At 37.8% G+C, this 20,186-nt stretch overlaps 1 protein-coding gene across 14 annotated transcripts in view; it reads right to left on the bottom strand.

The window, feature by feature from the left end:
- The window catches only part of THRB (thyroid hormone receptor beta), a 174,228-nt gene that overhangs the window by 24,020 nt on the left and 130,022 nt on the right, over positions 1 to 20,186 (bottom strand). For 7 of the 14 annotated variants that reach the window (XM_071735509.1, XM_071735510.1, XM_071735508.1 and 4 more), the window contains one exon: positions 14,639 to 15,155. The exons of 6 other annotated variants lie outside the window; for them this stretch is intronic. In XM_071735509.1, coding sequence (XP_071591610.1) covers positions 14,639 to 15,089 — 451 coding nt within the window. In that variant the 5' untranslated portion in view covers positions 15,090 to 15,155. Of the gene's footprint in view, positions 1 to 7,629; positions 7,973 to 14,638; positions 15,156 to 20,186 lie in introns of those variants that run through there. One more of the 14 variants, XM_071735521.1, reaches the window with a different exon arrangement.

Here is a 20,186-nt window from a genome sequence, read left to right as displayed (position 1 = left end):
CTGGTGGACACGTGGAGCTGGCTCTGTGACCTTGAGGGGAAAAGAGACAGCAGGGTTTTGACTCTAATTTACATCACCGACTCCTAATGGACATTATGCCAATGGAGGATTAGCAGGGACTATTATCTCCATCGTGCCCCCCTTTTGCTCACACCTGCCCCTGCACATGCAACACACACACAACACAGAGCTGATGCCGGAGGCAGCAGAGTCAGCAGAAAAAAGTAGGCAGGATTTTCTGCTATATTTCTGGTAAAGATTAATGGCTTCTTGTTATTGCTGGTAACTGCTGTTCATGAAATGCAGACTTAGTGCAGCATAGACTGTGTCCTCTAAAATTCAGTATCCCTGGCTTGCTTCCTCAAGAATTACTTCTGAATTAAACGCCTTGATATTTCATTAAGTATATAATCTGTTTAGCACTGCTCATGTAATGGCAGCTTTGTTCTATTGGAGGAGCAGGAGACCACTTGTCTAAACTGCTTCCTTAAATATATACAGTAGCCTGCACACGTGACTGCTGGTGTCACCTCCTTCTTGGAGTTTCATGACTTTATACAACCCAGGAAACACTCTCCAATCTGGCAAAGACAAATCTTCTACAGGCACTCCTAGTCAGAAATTAAAAACTGCATCCTCACACACAACCACCTTGCTGATTTTGCTGCACTGGAAGTGTTAAGTGCCAGCTATTTAAGACGTTTTACATTCATCACGTTTGCGGGATTTTGTCCATGTCATGGGGTAAGCACACACTTTGAACACTTTTGATTCAACAGGAAACACAAATAAAAAACCTGTATCTGAGATAATTGGCAATAGAAGTGTGCAATCAACTCTGTTTTGCTTTCTATTACAAATCTGAGGCTGATATCCACACTTACGTATATTTTTAACCCTCCTTCCAACAGCTAATGGGGTAGGAAACTGCTAGAAAGTAGGAAAATTGGACCTTCAGCAGTAGTTTAAAAAGATATAATTCAGAAAAACAGACATCATGCCAAGAGGAATAAGGGGACTTACATTCAGTTCTCACAAACCATAATGTCCACTGTAAATAACTTCTAGTAGTGCAGATACACACAATGCATTTTTTGCTGCTTCTCAGGGTTAGAAAGAGTATCAGCAGGAGTAAATTCAACAGTCTTTTTCTAAACATGGTACTAGCATGGGAGCTGTGAATAGTGCAATAGTGCTGCTCGGGGAAGCCGTGCTGCAGTTGTATGATGGATGGTTTGAGGAAAAAGCAGAGCAATAGACTTCTTGCACTTCTTGCAGCACTTGGGAAAAACAGAGAAGGGGCAGACTAACAGGGACATGTCTCTCACATCAGCAAGTACTTCAGCATCTTATGTATTCAATAACTCTGGACCAAAAATAAAAACTCCTATGTGAAAGATGTAGATGCTGTCTGGACAAAATAACCCAGGTGGTCTCTTACAAAAGAAGAATGTCTGATAACAAGTGTCAAGGGAACACAGGGTAGGTTGCTATTTCTGGTATTCATATTTCATCCGGTCTTTGTTGGTCGAAACCCACAAAGTAAATAGCTAGAAGGAACCATTCAAAAGCAACAGCAACGTCACTGAACTGTATAATAATACCCAATATTGTTCCTTAGTCTTTCAAGCCTCTGTCTGTTACATCCTAGCATCCTCGTGGGCCACTATTCGGTGCATCCGGTATGATCCTCAAAGCTAACTACCTGTCAAGTGTGACAGTTCATTCCAGTACCAATTTTGGATCTCTGCTTTGAGTGAAGAACACCAAGGAATGACCTTGACCTGCCATGTCTGGGTGTGTTCCCTGCAGCCTAAAGTAACTCCTTTGCTCCCCAGACTCCCACCTGCCAGTCTGCCTAATCCTACCATCTTGGCAAGGCTAAGTACTCAGCAGGACCATTTCCCTGTATCCTAGAAGAATGTGTTGTATAATCCATTGTAACCAGTCTTGGCAGTGGTTTACAGTATCTTTTATATTGTGACTGTAGCCTGCAACACCCTTTGCAGAGGTATGGCAAGAAACAATTCCCTTCCACTGGAAAAATTCACAATGCGTTTGCCCCAACAGCCCTAAAGACAGAAGATCTGCTAACATATGCAGTCACCTGAGGTATGGGGTTGCATTAATAATGTTGCATTTGCATTCCTGCAAATTACCGTATTAAGGAATGACACCTTAGAGCAATGTATGTGACCCCCTGTAACAGACTGGAGACACACAAGCGAGACACTCGGTGGCTGTTCTTGCCCAGAGCTCGCCTCCCCACCCCATAACAAGGCAAATAAAAGCTATTTAAAAAAAAATAAAATCCCTGAAAAATGATACCGCTTTTTCCTCTCTACTTGACGTTTACTAGGAAAAAATCATATTTTGAGAAAAGTAAAGAACCTGTTCCAGTTTTGTTAAATTATCATTGTGCAGACTTCACATCTCCAGGCCTCTGTGCAGACAATGTAATATTGGCTTAGGGATCAAACCACACACTAACAAAATTCTAGGACCCAAACCATATTTAATTACCAAACAGTGATATGAGTGAGATCAATGCAAACAAATTATGTTTATATACCATATGTTCCTTATTAGGTTGTTCCTGATCCAACACAGGCTTATACCTTGCATACACAAAGAGCCATTTTTGCTATTACACAGGGATATTTGTGTTTTAGGACCATTATTAAGTATTTTGATTTTCACTGTACACTGGCGAAGTCAAATATTAGATTCCCTGAAATCTTTCTTTCTCTCTTTTGATTTGGCTTGTGTAACTAAAGACCTCTCAATAAAATGAGGAGCTCAGGACTTAGCAGTAAGCTGGTATTCACTTACCAGACAGTGCAGCATGAAAATGAAAAAGATGAAATTAATTACTACCTTGAGAAGCCCCAACTGTATCAGAACTGAAAAGAGAATTCATACTGCTGGTCTACCCATTTCACAGTCACAGTGCAACTCTCTGCAAATTATAAAAAATAATAAGAATCATCCAGATATCATTCTTGGTACAACTGTTCAGAAAAAGCTTCAATAGAGTGTTTATTGGGGAAAGCAGAAAGCTGAGTGAGAAAAAAAAATACTCTGTTCCTGTTTATGCTGTTATCAATATTGATCTAAAGGCTGGGCTGATATACTTATTTTTGTTTCTCACTTTCTTTAAATTACTCCCACTGAGAAAAAATTGGTTATTTCTCCACTGAGCTTGGAAGCACCAAGAATGCTGCTAAACAGATTCACACATTTCTTGTTAGTAAACTGGCTTGCTTATCCACAATTTGGACATTCTTTGATTTATGGGATTCTTAAAGTTCGGAAAGAAATTCTGCAAAGGTAAAATCTGCACCATTTTTAATAGTTTATTTTCCCTCAATGAGTTTCCTATATATTAAACCAATTCTTTGGGCTGAGTCAGAAACATTACCAACAGCAGTGTATTTTTCACAGAAGTACTGAAAACATTTTAACCCAAACAGTTATCACTTAAACTGCTGTGATCGGTATGTGCATCCATTACCAATTACAGAATGCAATACAGTTAAGAGTCAGACTATGCAGTTTTCTGCCCCCCCCCCCCCAGTTTAAATATTTTTTTAAAGACCATTGCTTAGTATCACAAGTAACTTGCTTATTTAGAAATCTAAGCCTCACTGAACATCAATTTTACTACTGACACAAAAGCGAAGTATGACTTAAGTTTGCTTTCCCATCCTTCATTTGGTTGTGGAAAGGGTACAGTAAAGGAGATAAAAACACTTTTTCTACTGATGTTTTTCTTAAAAAAGAAACATATTCCAAACGCATAATGATTTGCTGAATAAAATGCCGTTTTTCTGCTCTGAGCTATCTCCCTATATAGACAGTCAAAAGCAAAATTAATAATTTTTAAGCTCAAAATAATTGTTAACATGCTGGGAGGTGCTTTGCTGAAAAAGCCAAGATGATGAACATTCAGTGCTTTTGTAAGTTGATTATATGCATATGTAATTCCTGCACTGATGAGAAGACATTTTGATTTAAGCTCCAGTTCTCATTTTCTTAGCTATTCAGAAAGTACCCTCCTAATGTTTTCACACTACTGAGAGCTCCGCTTGGACCAATTCAGCTGCACACTCCAGCAGTTATACATTACATATTCTCAGCTGCACATAAATTGCCTGAGAAAACAAAAAGGGAAATAATAATGACAATTACAATTATAATAGAACAACAGTAACTTTCAAAGCTCCATTCTCCCACCACACCAAGAGCCCTTAAAAAAACAGCAGTAACCTCACCTTGTATCTGGGAAGCAAGGAGAGCTGAGGAGCCAGCACTGCTACAGCCCAACTCGAGAATCCCTGCCTGCAAACTCTTAGTTTTTTGGGGAAGCCTCTGCTTACATCTGGTCCACCCTCACAGAGCCTGAAGTCTAACTCCACAGACACCTGCGAGCATCTTTTGCTAACTCTGCCTGGGAAACAAGTGTGCCAAGGGAAGGGAAAGCCAGCCCACAGCCATTTTAACTTGGCAGACCTATTTCCCCTGCTGTCCAAATGGCCAAAACCACTACACACACACACACACACACACACACACACACACACACACACACACACACACCAGAGGTCGGGATGCTGAGGTTTCCAGACCTCTGTACATATTTCTTTTGTACTTTCCTGACTGCACCACTTCTGCCCTGCCACCGAGTACTCCTTTAGGGGCAGTGTGAGTAGACCGAGGGACACTCTTGCCTTGCAGCTCAGCCTCCATGCAAGGGTAGGGTGGCATGGGCTTCCCTGGAGCATCATTTGTTCAATGTGCAGTGCTGCAAGGTTGCCATGGCCTGTGATACCATGGAAGGGGGGGAAATATTCCAGTTTAAGCTCTCTGGGACAGAATGAGAATAGCACCTTGTCCTCACGATGATCTGCCCTGTTCTGCTCATCAGATTTCACAGCCTCATGTAGAAAACAAAGTCTACCTGGCTGTCTGTCTCCTAGGGTAGGATGAGGTCCAGAAGGGCTTCCTTAATAAAACATTAAGGTCTTCCACAAATACTGAGCTGCTACTTTTAATCACTGTACGCTACAGCACAACAGAGAGGGGAGCAAGAAGCTAAAACCACACCTCCCTCTCATGATTTTCTGGAGCACTGTGTTTTCCTTTAAAAAAAATTAAAAAAAAAAAAAATCAAGCCTTTCATCAGAATTTGTGACAGATAATAAAGAAGTAATTGTTTTTAATGTACTATAAAATAAATGAAGCTGCTTAAGTCCTTTCTTATATTTTAGAGTAACTGGCCATACTTTGTAAATACTTCTTTTTTTCCCTTAGTGACTTGCTGGGATCTTCGGTTATTGTTTGTTAAAGTTTCTTTTGAAGTGATATAAACATAGAGAAGCAATTAAACTCCCCTCTGTAAATGATAATTTTTTTCAACATATAAAAGGTGACTTTTTTTCTTTTTTCCACGGGGAAAAGAAGACTTTAACCATTTCGTAGCTATCAAAAGTTTCATTAGGAAAATACTCCATGTGCTACTGTAAAATACAATCTGATCTGAACAGCATAATATTGAGATTAATACAAATTTCAGCGGACTAACAGAAATACCAACTACAACAATCAAGACTCCTCATGAACACCTGTTTAGAGACTTAATTTTGCTTTAATGGGCTATTACCAAGCCTTCCCTAACAAACTCCCTTGTCCCCCTCAAAATCAATTTTGGATCAATACAGACACACATGCCCCGTGTGGAGCCTTCTGTTCTTAGGACAGGATTAAAAGATTCGTTCGTTTTATGATAGCTTGGTTAAAAGATGGAAATTAAAAAAGAAAAAAAAAAAGGAACAGAAGAAGCACATGTCCCACACAGTTTTGATCTCTTCTGCTTAACAAACTCAGCATTTGCAAAGGTTTGACAGAAGGGAGGCAACTTTTTATTGATTATCACAGTAATAAGGCTCTAAAAAATCCCAAAGCACGTTGCTCAGTCTCCGTGAATGATCAATTAAGAGCCTGCTTGAGAGTCTGCTTCCACCAAAATTCACTGCCATTTCTTAGTGACACTGAGGTAGCAGAAAATACGGGCAGACAAGAAGGTTTCAAAAACAACTCTGTATGCTTTCAACCAAACTTTAAACAAAGCAGATGTCAGACATCTAAGTATTGAAATAACTTACTTAAGGCTCTCATCTAGGTACCTGAATTATTCTTTGTAACCATTAACATTACAAAAAATTTATTTCTTTGCTGATTCTGCAATAGCAAGTCTCTATTTTCTCTGAATTAGTCCTGCATACTATTTTTCTTTAACCAAAAATAAGACATGAGAAAAGTCTAAAAGAGTTGTAAATTCATTAGTTAAGACCCACTAGCAGAAAAATAGCCTTAAAAATAATTTTAAGCGTTGCACAATACAAAAACATGCATTATTCACAACTACATTTAGTGTAGAAATTGATCTTACCCTTTTCTATAAAATGATTTAAAAAAATATTTCCTTTCTTACAAAACACAATGCTGTTCAATGCAAAAAATTAACAGTTTTCTACCAAACATTCACTTTATTGCACCAAGTGCCAATCAATACTGTCTGCACAAAGGGAAATATTTCAGCTTTCCATGTAGTTAATAAGATTAAACAGTCTACTTTTTACCACAAAGTCACTTGAAAAGTAGTAAATGCTTTTTCTCCATCTACCTAGTTACATCAGATTCATTTGAGTCTGGGGTAACTGCGTACAGGAAATCTGGTCTTAATAGAAAAAGGACATTACGCTGGTCCACGAGACTGTGTATTTTTATTCTTTAATAATGTGATTTTAAAGAAACACAGAGAACATATGCTCTGTATGCTTCAGCTTGCTTGTCCGAGTTCGGAACAAATAACACTGAAAACATTTCCGAGTGTTTGTTGGTATTTTGGGCTCTTTTTGCGAAGTGATATCTGCTTTTCTTACTTGAAAGCAAAAAACAGACAATGATTTAACCTTGAGGAAGCAGATATTGCACTTTGATTATATCTCACAAATATATTGATCAGATCAACCTTCTGGATGCAGAATGGTCTTCCTTTCACAGATGTGTTCTTGAATTTGCAGTCTTGTTTGCTTTGCATAATCAGAAACTACACGGTTTTCACTTAAAAGACAGTAACTCTATGAAATGTAATCATTTTCCCATACATATTTACACTTCGATTTTCAAACAGAAGTATTTTGTTTGAGGTGCTGAGTAAACAGAGTTCCCATTCACTGATAATGAGAACTCACAGGAATTGTATGCAACCCGAAATACAGCTCTAAGATGCAGAATATAAAATGACGACATTTCAGAAGAGAAACTTTCTTATCTAGCTCACAGTTGAATAGCGATCGAACTAAACAGCCCCAGAAAGCAGAAAACAAGCAATATATTTGCAAATGTCTTTTATAGATTAAGAAAAAGTGCTTGGAAATCCTCATTGCTCACAGAAAACCTTACAATCACCTAGCAACCTATGCTACTGCTGCTTTCAATTTTGAACAGGCAGCCTTCACATTCAACGATGTATCTGAGCCAACTGATGCAACTGTAAGTTTAAAGCAAAACAAAAACAAAAGCAGAGATTAATTTTTTGTTGTTATTTAAATAAATTGCCCCTACCTTTCTTCTGAGAGTACGATGGCGACTGCACTTGAGAAAAAGTAGGTTTTTCTTCGGTGAAATATTCAGGTTGGTTGTACTGATTCAGGGCCATGTCCATGTCAGAGTACTCGCTTTTAAACACGTTTCCAGGGTAACTACAGGTATAAGGCTGATTCACCGCCCAGGCCTGTTCCATATATATGTTGTTACTGTGCAGGACCTGAGCATCACAACTGCTGTAACCCTGATTTTCTTCGATATATGTGCAATAATCAGTGGACTGCATGTAGCAATTGCTGCCAGCAGCTGGGTGCACTTCATATATTTCTTGCATACAGTAGTTCATTTTGTTACCCTATCTCAGCTTCTACTTTACGTACACACACACATGCATACACACACAGGCATGCATACACATCAACGGGAGAGGAGCAATGAATATACACCAACAAAGTCGACGGCAAAACAGCCCCTTTTACTTTGGAGCAGCACCTGATGTGCTAAAATCCTATTTATATTGGGACGGCTTGTGAACTCCCCTGCCAGTCAAACATATTGGGAAGCAGATTTATGACAGTCAAAGGTCTTAATCTGTGACTGTAAGTTAATTCCGAGGGAAGATGGCAGGCAGGTAGCAATGCCCACCAGACAAAGAAGCAACGTCCCGACAACCCTCCTGTTCCCCTGTTTGTCTGCAATAATCATTTTATAAACCATTTCCAGCCTTTTCCAATATGATTAGAAAATGATTACTAAGGCAAGGACACAGTTATGTCACTGTAGTTGTCAACTTAAGTGTGAAGCATTATAAAGACTGCTTAAGAACTCCCAGAGGGGATACGCTGAAAATCCTAAAATCAATAATCCTGTTTTTCAGCATTAAACCATAGAAAATCCAATAGTGCTGTGCTGATGACCCAAACAGTAGTCTAGTTTTGCAAAACTTAGCAACTTAATCTGTCATCAGCTTTATTGATTTTGTTTTACAGAATTACATGCATGAATCTCCCCAGCCTTCCACACATACAGAATCCTCCCCACTGCCCGGTAATGCATTTACAGGAAAACAGCTTTTCTAAACTTCAGTGATTTGGGGAGGCAATTTCTATTGAGTTCAACAGGTGGGAAACTTCAAAATAATATAATCAGCAAAAAGAACACTGCTCAAACACTATCAATAAGCTAATCGCTTCTGCTATTCTGCTTTGTTATCTTTTTTGCTTCAGTAATGAAACACTTTTAGAACTGTTATCTTTTTTGACAACAGACCCAGTAGGGTAAGGAGGGTTTTTTGCTCACCTATGAGCTATGACCATGTCAACAAAAACTATACAATCTTACAATTGATTAATGCACCCCAGACCTCACGGTGGTAAATATCCCTTGTTTAATCAGCCATTGGTTTTGATCAAAAAGAAATTATTTAATTTTAAACTTGTACTAGCAGATACTATTTTTTATTATTAAATAAGGTTTTTTCTTCAAAGCACAGCTAAAATATGGAAAAAAACTTGTGTAGTGAGAAAGAAGATGGCATCCCTCTTTAACAGCTGTTCTTACTAGGAAACAGAATTATTACTGATTTGAGAATGAAGTCTTGTTTTTCTTATTGCACCCATTTTAAACAATCTACAGCACTGTCAAAATTAGTGTGTAGGTTGTCCCTTTAGGACCCTAAGTATACACCTAACAAATTTGATGAACATATGCCTAAATGGTCCTCAAAAGATCAATGCAATTGTTAAGAACTGGGCATGGCATGTACATATTTCTCCCTGTATTATATTGTTTAATGTTTCAGCCTAATGCAAAGAGCCAATGGAGAAATTTCTCCCTTCTAACCTACAACCATAACCAACCCATCTAAATAAGAGGCACTGCCATTTAGTATCTAACGTGCAGGTTAACAGAATTCAAGGTAAGTGCTTCAGAGGAACAGAGGAGTTAAAAATAATGCTTGCAGGTTTGTGGTTTTTTTCTTTCCCTTCTATAAAATAATCATCTTTAACATACAATTCTTACTAACTTGCTCAGAAAATAACAATACATTCAGTGCATCAAAATTAACTCCATCAAGATCAATTCTACTAAAGTCAATGAAGTTGCTTCCAAAATGAACTTATTCTGTTAAAATTTTAAAAATTTAAGATAACATCTTATTTCATTAAGACTGCAAATAATGGCCGAAATCCCAGAAGAAAAATACAAATTAACTCTATTTCTCCATGCTGTTTTTGCCAAAGATGTAAGTCAACAATAGCAATGTGAAATACAATGTGAAAAACACACGATAAAAGTTAATTTCATTGTAGCTCAGGCCCATGATCTACATTTTACAAGCAGTGATTTTGTCTGTGATAAGAAGCATGGCTTAGGCAAGATCCAATTTTTCAAGAACGGATGCTCAGCACTTCATAAAAATGTGGCTGTGTTTCCTAAGAAACTCTGCAATAGTTGTTTACACAGGAACTCTCAAACCATACTCATTCATGTGATCTGCTGGTAATACTGTAGTACATACAAATGTAACACATAAAACCTGCCGAGCTCATCTCTCCACACTCCCCAGAAAAAAAACATTCCACAAGTGCAATACGTGGGTTGTTAATTTACCACAAAACGATCTCCTGTATCTCTAACAGGAATTTATTTGAGAGCTGGTACAGAGGCAAGGTTCTATTTTACAGGTTAGCAGAGCAGAATACCTACTTTTACACCACCCTGACAAGCGTTGGGAGAACTGGGCTTTAAACTCCTAGGGGGAAATTTTCCCCGTGTGGATTTGTCTAGCCAGACGAGCAAAATTCCCACATATTTTCTCTTCTCTTGTTCTCTCCCCCTAAGTTTGATTTAGGTTAGTTACCAAATAACAAAACAGAATTGAGACTGCGTAGATGGAGCCACCCCAGCTAGGATGCCACCTAAGGCTTTGGTTTCTCCATGTGAAACAGCCTGTGACTTAACTTTTCACTCCAAAATAAATCCCCCAAACATTTCTTGCTATGCCAATAATGTTTACTGCTTTTGTCGGAATTACTGTAATACTGCAAGGAAATTAATAATATGAAACTGTGAAGAATGAGGAGAAAAGAAAAATGGATGAGACACTTTTCTGACAAAAAAAAAATTAATGGTTAGCACTGCTAGGCAATGGGGGTTCCTTACCTGTAATATGCGAACATTAAAGAGCTTTATAGCACTGCAGATTGTTGTTCCCTTGGAAACAAATCATGATAAAAAACACTGCAAAGATTTAACATCCCTATTACAACTAAAATATTCCTAAAATACTTTCATTTTAATCTCTTAAGATCCAATCTTAAAGGTCCTTTTCATCTATCACTTTTAATTACATCATCTGATAAAAAATACTCAGACGGGGTCTTTATAAAAAAGTCTGAAAGTGGAGTTGAAAATAACATTAACAGCCTTTCTTTGTCTTTTTTTCTGATTTGAATATTAGTCTTTAAATCATGTCACGTTGAGATTTCATTCCCTTCTGCAATGTAGTATTGCACTTGGAATTTTATTGGTTCTCTAGTGTCTGATTATGCGAACACATGGAAATTAATCACTAGCAGAATAAATCCTCTGGTGCGAGCAAACAGGCCAGTGATAAAACAAAAACTTTGGTACCGTGGCAGAAGAGGATCCAAAGTCTGAACCCTCCAGTCTAAGGTATCGGTTCATTGTATGAAAAAAGGCAGAAATTACTTTCTGACCATGAATCTTGAATGCCCCCAAGGTAATTAAATACTCACCGTGGTGTAAACCAGAAGTAAGTGTAGTACAGCCAGTGAGGTTACCCTGGGTGGGAAGAAATCAGGCTGAGAATGCCTGAAAAGAGGTTTCTGCAGGAGAGACTGCCTTACCCTAGACCATGAAGCTCTCCATCAACTCCTGTTTTAGAAATTCTGACTGAAACTTTTAATTAAGCTGCACTTCTCCTGTGACTTAACTCAGCCACAAACCCCACCAAAATGAACCCACAGAAATGTTAAGGCAAGACAGTATTCCTGAGGATGATTCTCCTGCTGGCACACCCCAACTGAATAACCATATTCTCCTGACTGTTCCCAAACTGTGCAACCCTGCTCTAGAGTCCTGGCTGTCTTGGTGCTGCAGTCAGGGCCCCTGCATGCCATTTCTAAAAGATTCAGCAATGTCAGTACGTGGGAGGTATTGCAGAGCATTCAAATTAGTCAGGGCAGAGTGCAGCTTCTGAAGGATGAAATGGAAGGATCTCACATGGGTCATGTTGATGCTTTATGCACAGATGGATAAAAATCCAGTATCTGGTCAATAAGATTTGCAAGTTTGAACAGGCAGGTGGAAGGATTCAGCACACCTTTACAAACTCTTAACAGTTATGCACATTTGTATTATCAGCTCCTTGTTTTGTAATACATATGTTCACATAACACAGAACAAATGTTGTATTTCCTATTTACAGGTTTATGAGGAAAAAGAAAAATCAGATCACTGCTTTTCCAGGAGAAGACAGATCTGTACTTTCAGGACTCACACCACGTAACATTAGACACATCCCAGGCAGTCTCTATCTTTTTGTATCACAGAGAAAATATGTGAAAACTAGAAAAGCTTTTGAGCAGAAGTACTGATGTGGCTTCTGCAACACACAATTTGTCAAATACAGCTATCTCCATGCCCACATGAGGAATTACCCCCTCTCTTTAATGGATATATTCAGACTACCTAACTCCTTCACTCTACATACTATGATCATAGACTCAAAATGGTCTCTTAGAAATACAGCCATGCAAACCTATTGTTTGAGGAATTTTATCACATCAGTCCCGACCCTCACGGGTCTTAGTGTTACAAGAATAAGCTAAGAAAACCTCAAACATCAGAATCCAAAATAAAATACAAGACCAGAAAGTTAACTCTATATAGTATTTATTTTAACTGGAAACTGTACTTGTGACTCACTCAAAATGCATGTTGAATTACGGAATTCTAAAGCTGTGAAGTTACAATAGCATTTGACAGTTCCTGGAGTATGTTTCAGTGTAATCAAAGACATTAAAAATTTTCATTTGGTCTACACTTCATTTATTGAGTTTTACTATTTATGCAAGTGATGCAGTTGAGGGGAAGAAAAGCTAAAGTTCCCTAGCATAAAATCTTTGGGTTTGCAACAGATGCAGCAAGCTTCAAAGTCTCTGTCCCTGGTTTAAACTCAAGGAAAATCTTACACACTTATTTTCTCCACATATGTTAAGTTAGTTCTTTCTCTAAAACTGCTTCTCTCACAAAACCTGCTGTACCTCAGTTATGACATGCCACTGAATTTGCATGTGACTCATAAAACACCAGTGTAATGTGCCTTTTATTGAAACACTTCAGACTCATTACTCTGTTTGGATAACAAAGAATGTCATAGTTTATACTTAAAGGTTCAGATTCACTACAACTCCAGTTCTCCCTGAAAATATTTGACATCTTGAATAAATTAGGCTAGAGAACAGTTTGCTCTTGAATGATCAAGACTCTTCCAGGCTTTGTTTTTGCTTTTTCTTTCACTATTTCCTTGCACTGTTCACAACACACAGAGTTAGCATGCAATCTTGTCATAAAGCATTTGCTCCTTGAGAGTTTTGCCACCAAACTGCCTAACAAAATTTCTGAATAGGGTTCACAACCGTTGAGTTGGTCTCTGAGCAAATATTGCTAAAAGTAATTATAGGCCTGTAACCCAGACAACCCAATTTGTTAATTCTCCCCATATCTCATAATTGGAAAGACCCTGTTAGCAGACATCAGTTAATTACACAGCTTATCTCTTGAGAAAGTAACCACCATACTTAAAACATGTACCTTTTCTGAGCCATCCCCTAACCCAACTCCACATGAAAACTTCCAAGGTAAAAAGGTCCATTTGTTCAAAAATAAAACTGAGCAGAAAGCCAGCTAATATGGCTTGACATGACATAATTAACAGACTCTTGGTTGGGTCTGTCTGGGTTTGGCAGCCCCCTAACAGCCCTTAGTAAGAAGCTAAAGCGATCAACACCTGACATCTGTTAGCAAAGAGGCATCCTGAGGTAAAGAGCAACTAAATCTAAAGAAGTCAGGTACTTAGACCAGTTTAACTTTTTCATGAGGTGATATCCTGCCTGACACTGTAATCTTTCTTCCTGGAGTGATGCAAGACTTAAGTTAAAAAAAAACAAAACAAAAACAATTTGCAGTTCCTCCCAATAAGCAGTAATTATTTTTTTAGACAAAGAACAATGAAGAACTCTTTATCTCAGTTTAAAGAGGAATAACAATAAGTTAAGCACTAAATTTGTGCTAATTCCTAAGCAGCAGTGATTCTTAAAATGAATACCTCCAACACTGCCCTGATGGGAACAAAAAAGCAATCCAAAAGAAAATGGTTAATTCTCCTGACTACTGAGGCAAAGAATATTCATAACATGAAACTCCATTTATTTGAGTTCTGTATGTGCATTTACTAAGGCTTCGGTGATGGCTAATAATAAGAAAGAAGAAAAGGCAAAAAAGCACAGTCACAGGTGAGAGATGAACCCTGAAAGTAGCAAATGAATGCCTTTCATTTTTCGTTGCATTTTTAATGTAGCAACCATACGCTTTATATTACAAGCAGAAAAAAATATTATTCAGGAAATCTTTTTGACCTTCTTATAAAAACCATAGAAAGACAAATTTTTAAAGTACTAAAGGAACAGAATTATTTTATATTAGGTGTCACATAAAAAACTCCAGTAAGTACTCATCACATTGTCAGCAGAGCTCTTTACAAAGCTATCAAATGGGATAAAAAGGAATATTAAAAATCACAACTGTCCCTGCTGAAAAAGAAATAAATTAAAATCTAAAAAATTGGCAATGAGAAAACATTCCCCACATAATAATGCTTTTACCAACAGCCAAACCCTTGACCATAAACAAAGACACTGACAACCTGCATTGCTGTTTTGTGGTTGTTTTTTTTTTTTAATACAGCATTTGCTGTGCTCTGTGTAATAATGCCAGTTACCTTTACACTTTTTTTCTTCTTTGTGATATTCTTGGGCTCTTGATGTGATTTGAAAGTTTGCTTTTCTATGGCCTGGCTGTAAAATTGTGCTAGTCCAAGTCGGAGCATGTTGTTGACATTGCAAAAGCTGCTGTCCATTCCTGTGGATATCATAATTTCTGGAGTGCCTTTTCCTACACAAAGGGTTTTCCGCTGCGTCCGCTCCATTCCATTTCTGATTTCTGTCAGGAAGGTGAATCAGTCTGTCCCACAACAGGAGGCCAGGTCCTGGATGTTTGGCAAATACTGCAGGGCTACAAACACTTGGCATTGCCAAAATCTTGCTCAGGTGTGGAGTTTTGGAAAGCAAGTGGTTCCCCAGCTCTCCTGATGCCGTAGTATTCCCGTGCATCTCCACTCGACCGCACTGGTAGGATGCAGAGCCTTTCAGCCATGCCAATTCAGCCACCATAGCTCCCCTTCAGTACAAGTAAATATAAAATTTTCCTGTCTGTGAAGCCTGAACAAGTAGGCAGATCTGTGTGGACGGGCTAAGACTGGATGTAACATTCACAACATCACAACTACAACACGGGCCTCGGGGCAAGTTACCACCGATTTATTGCCTTGCTCATATGATCACTTGAGGTCTTGTAGGTCGAGGCTGGTCGTGAACAATTTTCAGATACTTAAAACACAAAACATCAAGGATTCAGCCTTGTTTGACTTTGCTCTTATCGTAGGCTGACCTGAGGGACACTCTGTTACCTAAGTGTGACATTCTTATGTGGGCATGCTTAGCAGTTCCGCTTTTGCTACCTACTGCCTTTCTCTCCTTGTGGTGACAGGGGAGTATCAGAGACACTCATTTAATCATGGGAGTGTGGGCATTTGGGTTCAGTGTAGATAACAAACAACATGCAAAACAAATGATGCAAAGCTGCATTATTTGATCTGATTAGTCATAAGAATTAGACAAGTTTATTCTCTGAGATAGAAGAAACTGAGATATCACTAGCTGGTAAATAATATAATGGTAAATAATGGTAATGGTAGATAATGGTAAAACTAAAACCATTTTCTAATTATTGGGGTAGCAAAACTAAATCCTATAGAAGTGATACAGCAGAGAGTATATCCCACAGTTAAATTATGTTTTTAAACTGTATGTATCAAAATTCAAACACAAAGCAGCTTTCTAACTTGGATGTAGAAAATAGTAAATTCCAGACATTCAAAGACTGATATCCACTGTGGTCTTAGTTATAGTGAGATTCTGCTATCTTAATGGACCTAAGAGTTAATTTTACTTAAATTTCACTCAGTAAAAGCATTTATACACATACTAGGAAGTAAGTGCATACTAAGTAACTTTATGACGTACTTAAAAATAACTTTGTATTTCAGTTACTAGATTTACCAGACTATTGCTGTTTCTGTGAAAGTTTTGTCTTATGATCTTTCTTAAGTGGATCATTGCTAAAAAAGGATATATTCAGAATACCTAATTATGGTCAGTATTAAATACTGTTATACTGATGGTATGCATAGCTTTCCTCAATACCTTATTTAATTTTAAATGTATACATTTCCTTGTCTGGGAGTGTAAGTTCACCTGATACTTGAAGTTAACAGTCAGTTCCTTCTACTCTCTGTATCTCACCAAAAGCACAAATCTGTATTAGAAACTATCTGGCACCACAGCCTTCAATGCATAAGGTAAGTAACTTTACAGAATTTGCACTTACTTACTTACTTCTGGCTTTATAGATCTGCTCTTAGTTCACACTCAGTTTTCTTGGCAAAATTAAAAACTAAATGCAGGTGATATGGCAGAGAATATCACTTGTAGGAGGACAATCAGATTTAAAATAGAATAGTGAAATGAACCCAGAAAACATCAGGCAATTTAACAAAACTAAAAGAAGATAATATAAAACTTTTTTTTTCTTTTTTTCTTTTTTTTCTTTTTTTCTTTCCCCCATAATTTGAACACTTCAATATCTTCTAAAGTTTATAATAAGTTCAGACTCAGAGGAAGCAACTGTATTGTTCTGGTAAGACCCTCTATAAGCTACATAGGACTTGCCTGTAAGACCTGAACCGAACTTGGCTATTTCAGTCCTCCTGGCTTGGAGAAGAACAGTGCACTATGAGTGACCCTTCCACCAGGCTTTATGTAACCTCAGATAACATACCCTTCAGTACAAGTACTGCAACAGTAGAATGTTTTTTCTGCAAGCACTTGGAGAGGATGTCACACAAGGCTTACAGATCTTTAAGTTTAGTAAGGAACTCTAAAGCACTCCTTAGCTAAAAGAATAAAATTAAAATATAAATTCCAATTTTTCTATTTGGAAAGCCTATGTGGGATTTAAAAATATTATTCTAGAAACATTTGAACTATAAGAATAAATCCCATCATTTGGAATTTGCCCAGGGAGAGTTTACAAAGACTAACACAACATCAAGCAGCTTTACTCTTTCTCTTCCTTTTCCCTCTGAAAATGTTCTCAATATTTTTAACTCCCGTATTAGCTACAGTTTATTAGATTTTACAGGTTTCCATTTGATTTCAAAAATTCTCTTCAGTCACCAGGGACATTGTGAATTAAATTTTTACTAGACAAGGATTAAGTTGTACTGAATTATTACTGTTTTCTTTTCCTGCACTTCCTATAATGTGGTACAGAAAATATGCAAGTCCTAAATTACCATTCAGGTTATTAAAATGTTAAATTACAATTTCACTACAGGACTATATTATTTATTCTAAAAACTTTAACATAACTTGCTTGAATTTGTCAAAAGCTTTTTGATTGTGGTTTGTTTTGTTTTGTTTTCATGAGAGAATGCAGTTTAAACCTCCTGCATCTGCTCTTGGTTTTGTCAAACCAAAACTCTCGATAAAGGATGATGATGTAAATTTACCTGAGCTCCCTAATTTTAGGGTCCCTGTAGCTACTGTTGAAATGGCTACAATCAAGGCAAAGGGCAATACATCCCATTGGGATGAATCACAACTAAAACCACAGGCCCTATTTCAGAGTGAAGAGGGGCCAATAAGAGACCTCAGAGCTCTTATTACCACCATAAATAAAGGAATCATCAAGTAATTTCAGAGATATAAAAGCAGCACACTGTAGCAATTAACTGGCATCTGAGCAGTCAGCAGTTCAAAGAACTTTCTCAAGTTCTCATCAGACTATTTAAAGGTGCGTTTGTTTTACACAAGCACCAAAGTTTTGGCAGAGGAAGGGCCCTATGAAGTGAACTAAAAGGACAGGTGAGGAGAATGCCTCAGACATTGTTTATCAGGGGCCAAGACAAAGACTTGATGGGTGAATGCAAAGGCTGGCCTATTCTCAGGTATGGAAGTGTTATGTGAATGTCAGGCTGTAAAGGACTACAGAAACAATGGAACAGTTACTTTGTTTTAATCTCAAGCTTTGTTTGGGTTTTCTCCTACTCCTCTACTAGTGTATGCCAACAGTGGTAAAGGAAGAGATACAAGAAGCTTCTCCCTTCTATTGTAAATATCAAGAAGAGATTTGTTTCTTGCAGAAAGACAGGAGGTGGTGGCCAGCCAGCCAGTGCAGTGTCTCTTCATGGGATGAATTGCATGCCTATCCTGAACTTTGACCCTGACAAAAACTCAGGGTGTACAGTGTACCAAAAGCACACTGAAAAAAACTGCTTGTTCCCTGTCCACACCACAACCACCTTGGAGGCACTGGATTAAATCCTTCTGAGAGGAGGATGGATGCCCTAAGAGCAACACCCATTTTTCCTTGCTCAGGATCTGGCTCAAGGCTGATCTTACACCCAAGGCTGGCATCTATGTCACTGCTATTACTGCTTTATACCACAGTAACTCCAGTTGACAGCTTGACCCATTGGTGATGAAAGCTGCTGTGTGGCCACACAGGCAACCAGTCCCTGCTCCTTGGAGACTCCATTGCTCAGAGACTACTACGCTTTTTTGGGGAGTGCCAACACCCGCAGCAACAGGCTAGCACTTCATTTCAAGGCAAAACAGTTCTGGGATGTCAGAGGATTCCTATCTTTACAGTAAAAAAACCACTTCCTCTCACAACAAAAGTTATTTTACATTCCAGAGCTGCTCACACAACCTGTAAGAATTTCAACTTGTAGCTGATCAAAATACTAGCAGTGGGGTGAATAATTAGCAGTCTCTGAATTGTAATTCATTTACTGGATTGTAAACTAGATTCTTTTATAAAGCTTTGACTCTTCTTATATATTGAAGTTCACTGACAACAGAGCAGGTAGGGCAACAGCACTGTACTCTTTTTCTTTAAACACTGAAGTATGCAAGCACTTAAGGACATTGAAGTGGGTTGGCTTCAGAGAGATCAACTAAGGCAAATGTAATCAGGATTAGGACTGAGGGGTGCATAGGAGGCTGATGAAGCAGCCCAGCTTTGAGTAGACCCAGTCCAGTAACACTAGATGATTTTTACTTAATGACTTAAAAAAAAAGCCAGCAAGCTACAATTAAAGAACATCTTTCCAGCAAAATCAAAAACCAATTCACCTTTTGTACAAGGATTTTAAAGCACACAAAGTAACTATACATAAAAGCATGTGAGGTTTTCATATGTGATAAAACTATCTGTACCAGACAAGGCTAAGCCTTCAGTTCTCCTCATTAATGTTGCAGTCAGTTCTCAGCATTAAATTTTCTTCCCTTTAGTCTGCTTCTCCTCTCCTCTTTCCCTCTCTCTCTTCTCCTTTCATTTCTTCCCCTTTTCTCCCAAATAACACCATAGCATTTTCTTCTTATTCTTCCTTTTTCAAACATGAAAACACTTCACAATTGAGCTTCTCAACTTATAATGAAAGTCCTTGAGCAAGTGATCCTTGAGCAAGCAAAAGGATGATGCACAGCTAAGAAAGACAGACAGACTCTTCTTACAAATAGAAACTTTGCTACTTCATATTATGTGCTAAATGAAACCTTTGAGAACCCATGACTTCTGACTTAGATTTTAAAATATACAAATGACAGTGACTATATGAAAACATTGTACAATGAGAGAAGGGGATGCTAGGCAGTGGAACTACTCATGTCTACTAAAACCACAAGGTGGTTTCCATTATTTCAGAAAAAAAATGTACCTGTATGCATGTGAAGTAAACACAGACAGGATTGCTTAATCCAGGACTGTTGTACTGTTACTGGCTTTAACGGTGACAATATTATAAAACATTTAAATATTGTATTTTAGAATATGGCTTTCAAAATAAATTAAAATAAAATATTTTCAAACAATTTTTTGGACAAAGATTACATCATTATGAAACAAGAGTGAGCAGATATTACAATAAACTTTACAAAGTAGAGTTTTTAACATGTAAGATAAGGTAACATTAAGAAACTTGCAATATACAGTGTAATATCTTCATCCTTATTCCTGCTGACAGGTATCTTAATGAGCTCCTCAGTGTGAGCCAGTATAACTGCTTTTTAAAAACACTGAATTTCTATTAACTATTAAAGTAATACTAGGGATATACTTATCTCATCAAGAACATAGGCTTTTCA

This window comes from Heliangelus exortis, chromosome 2 (genome assembly GCF_036169615.1).
Source record: "Heliangelus exortis chromosome 2, bHelExo1.hap1, whole genome shotgun sequence".
In the NCBI taxonomy this organism is placed as follows: Eukaryota; Metazoa; Chordata; class Aves; order Apodiformes; family Trochilidae; genus Heliangelus; species Heliangelus exortis.
This window is presented reverse-complemented; position numbering and strand designations above follow the sequence as displayed.